General features: G+C 32.6%; 1 protein-coding gene across 2 annotated transcripts in view; it reads right to left on the bottom strand.

The window, feature by feature from the left end:
• Window positions 1-5,882: 5,882 nt before the first annotated feature.
• Window positions 5,883-12,139, bottom strand: part of LOC148276610 (fatty acyl-CoA reductase wat-like) — a 30,611-nt gene continuing 24,354 nt past the window's right edge. For both annotated transcript variants that reach the window (XM_088234022.1, XM_088234023.1), the window contains 5 exons: window positions 11,309-11,407; window positions 10,290-10,409; window positions 9,244-9,363; window positions 7,946-8,203; window positions 5,883-6,947 (listed from right to left, as the gene is read on the bottom strand). In XM_088234022.1, coding sequence (XP_088090148.1) covers window positions 6,860-6,947; window positions 7,946-8,203; window positions 9,244-9,363; window positions 10,290-10,409; window positions 11,309-11,407 — 685 coding nt within the window. In that variant the 3' untranslated portion in view covers window positions 5,883-6,859. The remainder of the gene's footprint in view (window positions 6,948-7,945; window positions 8,204-9,243; window positions 9,364-10,289; window positions 10,410-11,308; window positions 11,408-12,139) is intronic.

Here is a 12,139-nt window from a genome sequence, read left to right as displayed (position 1 = left end):
GAAAGTCTTAACTTTTCAGGCACTGATGCCTAGGGAAATTTGATACAAAAATGTTTTCTTACACGCGGTAAACATTGGAGCGTTTAATTGTACGGCCGAGTTTCTCCAGAATGTATTAAAATATATATTATAACAATGTCAATAGAATGAAGGAGTTCAGTGCCGACGGAAATTGGATATAAAAATGTTTTCTTACACGCGGTAAACTTGGAGCATTTAATTGTACGGCTGAGTTTCTCCAAAATGTATTAAAATATATATTATAACAATGTCAATAGAATGAAGGAGTTCAGTGCCGACGGAAATCAGATATAAAAATGTTTTCTTACACGCGGTAAACATTGGAGCATTTAATTGTACGGCTGAGTTTCTCCAAAATGTATTAATAAATATATTATAAAAATGTCAATACAATGAGGAAGTTCAGTGCCGACGGAAATTGGATATAAAAAATGTGCAAAAGAGCATTCAATTGAGCATAAAATATGTATTCCTATTTTATGACATAAATTTATAAAACGAATTAAAAAAATATCAAGTCTTGTATTGTCTGTAGACTAGTGTTACATCACAGCCACGCAAGATTCAAAGTTTTTTTTATAAAACACGTCTCGTTTCTGTGACTGGCACTGTGCGTAATGTTTACCTTATCTATTATTTACGTTCTGAGGAATTACATAAATCTTGTTAACATTATAAATCTTTCCAATATAAACAATGTATTCATAACCATTCTTATCTCATTCTTTGTTTATTCATAATTAATATTAGTCGGGCGCCGCGCCGTGGCGCAGTTGGTTACACGGTCAACTATGAAACCGGCGTCGCTGGTTCGAACCCGAGAATCTGTTCGAAAATTTGTGGTAAAAAAAACATCAAATAACATAAAAAATTCAACAGGGTATTTCGCCTTGCTTGAATGAACCTTGTCTTTATCCGTATCCCGGCGGGTGAAGAATACACATTTTCAGTAATCTTTTACATTGTTTTTTATTTACATATACAGGTTGTTTATTAAATCTTGTCACATCCGAAACCTCGATGATCAGTATGGGCAAGAAGATTGGCACATGAAAATAAATATTTATTACGAATAAAATTTTTAAAAAAATAAATAAATAAAAAAAACCAATGGTTGCTAACTTCTGCAGGAGAGAAACGAGGAGGGGGGAGAGTCTGATACACCGTGAGCCACGCAGCCACGCCCCCCTCGCTTCTCCCCTGTAGAAGTAAGCAACAATATTTTGAGTTTGTCCAAATTTTAGTAGACAAGGACTGGATTCAACTCCCTGGGGAGCTGTTTATATTAATATATTACAACAGAGATGAAGAACATTTAAGAGAAGGTAATAAGGAAGTCTAGGCATCCACAGGGCTTATGACCTAAATGTTGATAAATTACCTGGTCCATGAAGAAGTATAGAAATTGAAAAAAAATATATTTTCAGGCGTTGCCTAGTATGTAGGTGAAATAATTCAATTAGATGAATCTCACCCGCATAAATAAAGGTTTCAGCTCTTTAACTTCACAAACATCAACAGATGAAAGAATTGAAGGAATATAGATGTTCAAATATAGGCAGAATGGTGAATGTTACACAGTGTGTAAAGTGGCCACTTAAACCAGCCATTGACAGGTCATAAGCCCTGTAGATGCCTAGACTTCCTTATTACCTTCTCTTAAATGTTCTTCATCTCTGTTGTAATGAAGTAAGCAACGATTTTTTCTTTTTAATATTTTATTTTTACAATTTGTCTTTGTTCTAAATATTTTTTAAATGGCATATTTAATATACAGGTGTTCTTTAATCCCTGTCACATCCAAAACCACGATGGTCAGTATGAGCAAGAAGACATATTGGTACATTAAAATATTTTTTTAGAACGAATAAAATTTTTAAAAATTTAATTTGAAAAAAGCAAATGGTTGCTTACCTCTGCAGGGGAGAGACGAGGATGGGGGAGGGGGGAGTCTGATACTGCGCTGCACTCCCCTCACTTCTCCCCTGCAGAAGTAAGTGACCATTTGTTTTTTTAAATATTTTATTTTTAAAAGTTTTCTTTGTTCGAAATATTTTTTTAAATATGCTAATATGTCTTCTTGCCCATTCTGATCGTCGTGGTTTCGGATGTGACAGGGCTTAAAGAGCGCCCTGTTTATTTTTTATTTATTTAAATTAATGCACAAAAGTAAACAAAATTTAAATTGCGCCATACTAATAATAAATAAAAAAATATCGGCTGGTTTTAACACATTAAAAAAAAATTTTTTTAGAAAGTAAATTATCACAAAATATCAAATAAACACAAAAACAAACAACAAAAAAAAAACCACTGTAAAAATTAAACAACACAAATATATTTGGACTGGATAAACACAACTTTACACCTTGAAGTTCTGATTCTTGATGAGGAAATCCTTCAAAAATGTTTTGGGCATGTCCAAATGCTTGCAGACTGGCTGGATTTCCTCCCTGGGGAGTTATTAATATTTAAATTTATTTTAACAGAGAGGGAAAACATTTTTGAGAAGGGAATATGGAAGTATAGGCATTTACAGGGCTTACGACCTGTCATTGGCTGGTTTAAGTGGCCATTTTACACACCGTGTAACATTCACCATTCTGCCCATGTTTGAACATACATATTTCCTCAACTCTTCCATCTGTTGACTTTTGTGAAGTAAAACAGCATATTCCCTTCTCAAAAATGTTTTCCCTCTCTGTTGAAATAAATTTAAAGGAAATCCTTCAATCGTTTGCTTCTTAGCTGCAAACTGGTAGAGTTGCATCGGCAATATTGAGGTTAGGTGGTCAGTCTTACGCTTCAGGTTCCAAACCAACTTTGAAATCAAGCTGTAAGACTTGTTGTAATCTAGCTTTTATTTTTATAAATTTGTTTTTCATTCCTTTTTTTTAAATATCACTTACTCTAAACTTATTATTTTATTTATTTATTTATTAACGGACATTGTCCATGTATACAATTTATAAGGTTTAAATATTACAATAAAAGAATAGTTTAAAACATTTTTAATAAAAGAAAGAAGCATTGACAAACATAAGGGACATCGAGACAAGATCTGGACTATTTATTTAGTGCTCGTTTAAATCGTTGTAAACTTAAACCAAAAAAGTCCAGATCTTGTCTTGAGTTAACAATACGACAAAGGCGGGTCATTGGAGAATTTAGGCCATAGTTTGTTCTATGCTGATCGATGAACAGTACTTCATTGTTTCTCAATCTACGAGTCGGAATATTGAATTTTACTTGTCCCAGTAATGATGGAACTTCGATTATACCATTTAGTATGCCGAACATATATATGGAGTCAATATTAGTTCTACGTTTTTGTAGACTAGAAATATTTAACATTGACTCTATTTCAGCATAAGAATAATTATCTCTCTCTAGTCCGAGCATCCACGCTATTTTTCGAAGCAAGCGATGTTGGACTGATTCAATGTGATTTATGCGATTGACATAGAATGGAGACCAGACCACTGAGGCATATTCAAGAAGAGGGCAAACAGTCAATTGTCAAATAAAATAAAAATTAAAAATGTTAATACGGGCTAGATTTATTACTGTCCATGCGTTCTGTAGCTGCAAGACGTGCTGTAATCTAGCTCCTATATATCATAATTGTAATATATCATAATTGGAGACGGGAACTAGGGAAGATTCTAGAATCCCAACCGTCCATGCGCTCCGTAGCTGCAAGACGTGCAGGGATATTTATTTATTGTACAGCGCTTAAGGTGATTTTCACAAAAATTTCGAAACATATTTTTAAAAATTATATATATATATATATACAGGTTTTATGTCCACCCTGCAAGAAATCGAACCCATGACCTCAAGAATGATAGGTGAATGCAAACCACTACACAACGAGGCCGACTTATTTTCACTCTAATCAGAATTCTGGTTCTGTTTCACATTTAGAACTGTATTCCTTTTCCGCCAGGACACATAAATAAATTTAAAACAGATGTATTTTGAAAACTTTCTTTATTTATCACTAAATCTGATCTAATTTAATTATATTTTTCATAATATAAGTTTTTTTTTAAAAGAAATGAAGCTTTTTGAAATATGGAAGTCTAGTTTATTGACCACTTTACATACTAAGTAACACTCTGGTGTTACTTTTTATTCTGCCTATACGTAGTTGACTTCTATATTCCCGTTTGGCATTTATAGATTCTCTATACATGCTTGATTTGAATATTACATTCGCATGCTTATCGGCTCACTATAGAAAATAAAAGTATTGACAAAACTAGCGACATCTATTGTTAGAAATAAGTAAGGTATTATTTAAATTAGGTAAAAATTGATTGAATTGTCCTTTTCTTTCTCTTCCTTCTTTTCACTAGACATGCCTGAAATGAAAGAACAAAGAAATATGTGCTCGTAGAAATTTACAAACTTACAATGAGATAAATCAACAAAGAGACAAAACTACAAAGAAACAAAATAACAAAGTAACAAAATTACAAATAGGCAAACTTACTATGAGACAAACTTACAAAGAAACAAACTAACAAAGTAACAAAATTACAAATAGGCAAACTTACTATGAGACAAACTTACTATGAGACAAACTTACAAAGAAACAAACTAACAAAATTACAAATAAGCAAACTTACTATGAGACAAACTTACAAAGAAACAAACTAACAAAGATACAAACTTACAAATATACAAACTTACAAAGATACAAACTTACAAAGATTCAAACTTACAAAGAGGTAAACTTACAATGAGACGAATTAACAAAGATACAAAATTACAAAGAAACAAAATAACAAAGATACAAAATTACAAACAGGCAAACTTACTAAGAGACAAACTTACAAAGATACAAACTAACAAAGAGACAAATTTACAAAGAGATGAACTTACAAAGAGAAAAACGAACGAAAATACTAATTTACAAAGAGGGAACTTATAAAAGTCCAAACTTACAATGAGACAATTTTATAAAGAAACAAAATAACAAAAATACAAAATTACAAACAAAATGAAAGTTGTTTCACATATACAAAATATACAAATACACAATTTACAAAATTATAAGGTTAAAAATTAACATTTCATATAATTTGTTATAATCACCATTTCCTTTTCATACTTAATGGTGCATAGGGCACTGCATTGGCATTAAAGTTCCAGCTCTAGATGATTATTGTTGCATGGAAGGTAAGATGATCAGGTTTTTGCTTCAGGTTCAGAACGCTTTAAATGAGGAAATGCATTTACAAGGTCAATGATCTCTCGTTAGTTGGTTTAGGTTCACTTTACAGACTGTCACATTCACCATTTCGCCAATGTTTGAACATACATATTTCAAACCAGGGGCCCAGCGGTGGTATTCTGGATCTTTTCTACCCCCTAGAGAGTTTTTTTTTTTAAATGTTAAAACGAAATATTAGCGTTCTTATAATTTACCCAAAAATTTTCTTTTTGGTAGCCATTTTCAACGAGTTGTAAATAATTCACTATTGGAAAATGGAAATCAAGTTGGGGTAAAGTGGGGTTCGATCCTCGGACCTCTGATTCGTGAGTCACAACATTAGCCACGGAACCACAATTTGATTAATTTAAAGTTTTTTTTTTTTTAATGCGACGACCACGCTCTCTTAGTAACTCTTGTGCTTGGAGAGTGGACTAACACTGTTGTAGTTGTTTACTTTAATGACAAAAAAAAAGTGTTCAAAAAATTTCTTTACATTTACTTTAAATTTATTTATTAATATGTTATTTTTAACAGTTTTTAGTTCATTTGGGAGATTATTATAATTTTTTACACCTTTGAAGACAAAGCTATTTTGACCATGACTTGTGTGGAATTTAGGAATTTTAATATTCTCATCTCAAATTCTTATATATTTTTTCTTTATAAGTTTGTAGAAAGGAATTTATTTTATAAATAGTGTCTACTGTATGAACCTTAAATATTTTATATATACTTTCCGTATTGAATGTTGAGGGTTTCTTTAAAATTACTTTGATAATTCATCTTTGTACTATTTTAAGAGGGTTTAATATATTGGCATATGCACTGTTAACGAAAAGGCGGACTGTAAATGAAAAACGAATTTCATTCAGTTTTGTGATTTGGAAATATTTGAGAAAGGATAGGAACATGGAATGGATACCTACCTTTAATATGATCTGAATGTTCTTCAATTTCTGGCACTGGATGACAAAATTAACTATAAAATGAAACAATGTTTTCCACGACGCGCAATGATTCGAACCACTTTTTATACGATTTTGTGTCAAGTCCAAAATGTTGTTTGGTTTTTGTTCTAAATCCGAATCTTCTAATTTTGAATATCTTCTAGCTCAATGTTAGGTAGGTACCATAAGGATGGGTCTAAGGAAGGATGTGAACAAAAGGTAATCGGTCAGGAATAGTATCAATGAATGCTGTTATTTACTTAACATGCACCGCCCCATCCAATACCATATTGTAACAAAGATTGTATTGAGTTATAAGCTATTTTTAAATTATTGATTTTTAAAATATTCCTCAATCTTATAAATATGTATTTACATTTTCTAATACGTTTAACATTTCCATTTGAAGTTTTGGTCTATGTATACACCAAGATATTTAATTTTATCTGTTGTATCAAGTACTGGACATGTGAGATCGCAGTTAGTTTTATTTTTTATATTCATTTACATAATGCTTCTTACACATCAGCTCGACTGGTCAGCTCGACGCAGGTCAGCGGTGGAGCATATTAATCAACCCTCCTGTGCCATGTTATATCAATAGCTTAAATTTAGGTAGTTTCAACTTTATTAAACAGACGATAATAATAACATTTTATGAGACATTTCAATAGGAGAAATTTAGCAGCCAATATACGAAATATATAGTCAGAAATATAATTCCATATTTTACGGTGTAGTGGAGGATCTTAAGCCTGAAAAAAAGAGAAAAGGTGTTTTAAAATTAGAGTTCTTAGGTTTTTCGTATTTATTTATTTAACACTTTATATATAAATACAATATATATACATATAAGGGCGGGGATATTGCCTTAAGACAATTTTTTCCTACACCTACCCAAACCGTTCAGTTTGAGAAAATTACAACTACATGGACATATATTGAATCTCACAATTTTATATAAAAATTAAAAACAAAGATTAACAAAATAAAAATATATTAAAAAATAATACTATACTATAAAGAGAGGAGAGGGGATGGGAAGGAAAGAAGAAAGATAAAAGGAACAATTTAAATATTAAGATAGTTGACGTTTTAATATTGAGTCTCTAACTTTAGTGGGTAGATTATTCCGCAATTGAGCGGCTAATACTGTGAAAGACGAGACAAGAAAATTAGAGCGGTGACAGGGTATTAAAAGGGTTCTCTCGTTACTAGAACGAATGGATAGTCCGTGTTGTGAAACAGGTTGTAAGAGCTCTCTCAAATAAACAGGCGAAGTGGGATATTGTGAAGAAGTGATGGAATGTGAATGTCTATGCCTGATACTGAGCCAGTGTAGTTGCGTGTGTTACTCGGTTATGTAGTCAAATTTGCGAAGATCAAAGATATAATGTATACAAATATTCTGCAATCGTTCTAACTTATCAAGCAATTCAGAGTTAGCATCTGGATAACATACATCCGCATAATCAAGGAGTGTTTGCTTAACATTTATTGACAAGAAATTCTGTAATCTTTTAAGTGAGTGCAAACTGCTATAAAGTTTACGACTAACTTCGTTAACCTGATCGTGCCACCCTAAATGCTTATGAATGATAATACCTAAGTTTTTGACTGAAGTCATGAATGGAATTTCTGTACCATCTATTTTGAAAAGTTGAAGTGTGGAAAAATTCACTTTTGAATACATTTAAACAGGATCCACTCATGGATTTTTTTTGTTTCTTAGGTTAAAATTAAAAATGCTTACTTTTGGTACCGTTTTCTGCAGGCGGGGATATTTTCGGGCTTTTGCTTCAGCAGGTAGAGCCGTATACCGTCCAGCATATTTTTCATATAAGAACTCCATTCCAGTGTGGCCATATTAAAGTTGAATTCTTCCCTGTCGGACGGCGTCAGGGAAGCTAACAGCCCCTCTAAATTTTGCCTACCAAATCGCCAACGATTCATACCAAAATATTGCACCGCTTCTATGAATTTATCGATCTTCTTGTGGGCGCCGACCATTCTAAATTCAAAGAAAAAAACATAGTGGTATAAATAATCTTTTTTGGGGTCCGGTTATCATTCATTCTGGCCGCATGGCCCAAGCATTGTAATCTTCTTATTTTGATGAATTGTGCAATGTTGGGTTCACCATACAGTGCCTCTAATTCACGATTAAACCGTTTCGTCCACACCCCGTTTTGGTTGACAGCACCAAATATCTTCCTTAATATTTTTCTTTCGAATACAAATACCATATTTTCATCTCTTTTGGTCATAACCCAGCATTCGGCACCATATGTAATGACCGGTCTGAGGAGAGTTTTGTAAATAATGGTCTTAGTTTTTCTAGTGAGCAATTTGGATCCCAGATGTTTAAACAAGCCATAATAACATCTGTTTCAATAAATATGTACCTAGGTACTTGTTAATGATAGAATTCCAAAACTAAAAATTATTAATATTCAAATATTGAATTTAATTAGGTACCTAGATACATTTATGGTTGAATTCCAAAACATAAAATAATTGATTTTCAAATATACAATTCTTTTTGCAAACGTCAAACTCGGCTCTTCTCACTAACAGGGGTGCACTTTATTTATGAATGCGATTTATTAAATGTCAGTTAATATTATATTAGCATTACCAAAAATCCATTAAAAATAAATAAATGGGAAAAAATTAAAAAGAATTTAAGGTTTTCCTTCAGATTTTTTGATCTGTTTAAGATTATAAAAAGCGAATGTTTTTTGTAAACATTCAAAATCAAACCTTTTTAAACACAAAAAAAAACAACATCCTTCCATTTTTTTTGTATTTGCATTCTCGCCGAATGCAACCCTGGTAGGTCGATGAAAAAAGATTTATGCTTCTAACTTTTTTTTCACAGATTCGATTGAACATTTTAATATCTACAAACACGCACAGCGCAAAGATCTACATTTCGCTGAAAACCGCACGTAAATCGGTTAAGCCATTTAGGAGAAGTTCAGTGACATCACACGTACAGACGAATTATATAAAGATAAATAAAGTACATTTAACGAGCATAAATCTCACTTGGGTTTGTCTCCAGTGACGAGGAGGAATATGTCCATAAGTATGGCGGGCACCAGGTGAAGAAAGAACCACAAAATATTGTACCAAAGTCTGTTCTGTGTAATCGTTACAAAATTGTACCTAAGGAGAAATAAAAAGTATAACATTAATTATTTATTTATTTTTTAATATACCCGGCACGCAGTGCCTTTTACCTTAAAAAGATACATATTAAAAATAATATAAACATTTAAATAAAATGTGAATTTTTAAAAAAATTTAATATAAAAGTATTATTTTACATAAATACTATATATAACAAAGCAGTTTTGTATAAAAAACATATTTAGATATAAAAAAATAATTAAACAATGTGTGCAGATATAATTCATATATATTATTCTTTAAAAGGTACAAAATATAAGTATATTAAATACAATAAAATTGTTTTGTCTCAAAAAAAAATTAATTATAAAAAATGGTTATGATAATGACAATTTAAGGAATTTAAAAAATAAGTATACACGTAAATATGGCACACAATAGTACCCATACAAAAGTAAACATAGAAAGCACTATAATCTAAAAAATGTATATTTCCGTTCATCATCTTTGAAATGATTAAATAGAGTTGATTTATATTTAAGCTATACTTTAAGTGAAAAATATCAGCAACGTCGGAATAGTTATTGCCGAGAACATGGAGTCTATTCAGAATAGCATTATACGAGTATACGGTTCGCGAATTGTTGCAATTGCAACACAATTGTGTATAGTTTAATGCCACAATGAAATGACACTCGTGGGTAATGGTATATTTTTAATGCTGCTTTGAGATGACACTCATAGCGATAGCGGTGTATTTTAATGCTACTATGTGATGACACTCGCGGTCTATGGTTTAAGTTTAATGCTGCTTTGAGATGACACTCGTGAATAGCGGTGTATTTTAATGCTACTATGTGATGACACTCGCGGTCTATGGTTTAAGTTTAATGCTACTGTGAGATGACACTTGGGCAAACGAGCAATGCTTAAAATATGGATAATGTAAATATTTAACATACCACATGGTGTCAGGAAGTGGAACCGTATGTCCATAACTTGTTCCATAGTCGAACATCTTGGACCATGTGATGGGGTTTTTGGGCTCCAGGGTAAAGTTGTAAATCGGAGGTTCTTCAAATCTGTCAAAAACGATTATTTGATTCAATAATGACAGATTTTTCGATTACCGTCATCATCATAATTTTCCTATACGCTCTCAGTTGTGCATAGGGCATTAAAATAATACTCCAATCGTCGCGTATCTAGATCATTTTTGTTACATGAAAAGTAAATGATCAGTCTTTTATTTTGTTCCCTTTTCGCACCTAATGATGCATAGGGAACCGCATTGCTACACAAATCGCAGCGTATCTTTTTTACATATCTTACGCTCTATGAAGATAAGATAGGTTGGCTTCAGATGCCAGTTTAGAAGGCCATGAAATATTCTAGTGCAAAAACACCTTTTAAAAAAAAAATTCACGTCACTGTGTTAAGTTACCACTTAAACCAGCCAATGACAGGTCATAAGCTCTGTAAATGCCTAGACTTCCATATTCCCTTCTCAAAAACGTTTTCCCTCTCTGTTGAAATAAATTTAAATACAATGAACTTCCATCAAGAATTTTCACTTACAAGCTTAAATGTTTTAATTGAAATCTGTTTTTGCCAGATTTAGAGACGGTTTTGAATTACGCTATTATTTAGGTAGGTAGGTTTTTTAGAGATTTCTAAGTTCGCTTCTAATACCCTCAATTTATCTATGAAATACTGTCGAGAAAAAAATGTTTTTTGTACTTATTAAAAAATATTTTGAAATTCCCGCGGAAGCGGTTTATTCCATTGGCTCATATCAGGTTCTCGACGTCATGGACGTCCACTGCTGACTGTTCGTCGTCAGTTTATGTCAGAACTTCGGGACGAGACGAGTTGGCAGCCGTTAGAGATGTATGGAGGCTCTTGGTGGATACCATATGCGCCAACATGGAATGATGAAGTTAGGGCTTCAAATAAAAATATTTTTTTTAAATTAGCTCACTTTTGTGTTCCGATTTTCCAAGCCGCTGCAATAATACCATTGATGCACATGTCTGCTGGTACAACGGCAGCTTCCATATCGTTGATGGTCCGGACTACTCTGAAATATGTAAAATATATTGATCATACAATTCGTTCTCGCTGTCATGTAAGCTTTTGCTGCGACCAATATTTGTGTAGTATAGCCTGTTTTATCAACTACCGGAAATGGTTTGTCCCAAGCGGAAATTAGGTTGCGAGGTTACGTCATAGCGCTGCGCGTGGGCGTCTAAATTTGGGCTTGTGTGGGCACGGCGCGTGCTCAGTTCAGTTGTATCTCCGGAACGCGTTGGTCGATTTTAGTGATCGAGGTTACCCGTTTGAACTAATAATTTCGATGAATAAACGTTATGTAAAGCGCAATATAAAGATCTGACGAGATTATGCCTCTAGGCATTAAAATGTTGCCACAAAAAAAAAAAAAATCCATCTGTTTTACTATCTTTCTGAGGTATCGAGACGTTAAAGGAGCCGGCTTTAAAATCAATCGGTAGATAAATACAGATGAAAGTTAAGCATTTAGAATCGGGTTGTGGTCCCGTGGTTAGTGTCTCGGACTCACGGATCAAAAATCCGTGGTTCGAATCCCACTCTACCTCAACTTGATTCCTATTTTCTAAAAGTGAGTTATTTACAACTCCTTAAAAATGGCTCTCAAAATGATTTGGGCAAGTTATAAGAACGCAAATATATATTTTATTAAAAAAATGATTTTTTTCAAAATACCGTCTTGGTAATTGTCAAAAGTCATATAAAAATCATGTTCAAGCGATCATTTTTTGCTTGAATTGGG

Source organism: Micrasema longulum, unplaced genomic scaffold (assembly GCF_059751315.1).
Source record: "Micrasema longulum isolate JH-2025_06_02 unplaced genomic scaffold, ASM5975131v1 h1tg001179l, whole genome shotgun sequence".
Classification (NCBI taxonomy): domain Eukaryota; kingdom Metazoa; phylum Arthropoda; class Insecta; order Trichoptera; family Brachycentridae; genus Micrasema; species Micrasema longulum.
Note: the sequence above shows the minus strand (reverse complement) of the source record. Positions and strands in the feature narration are given on the sequence as shown.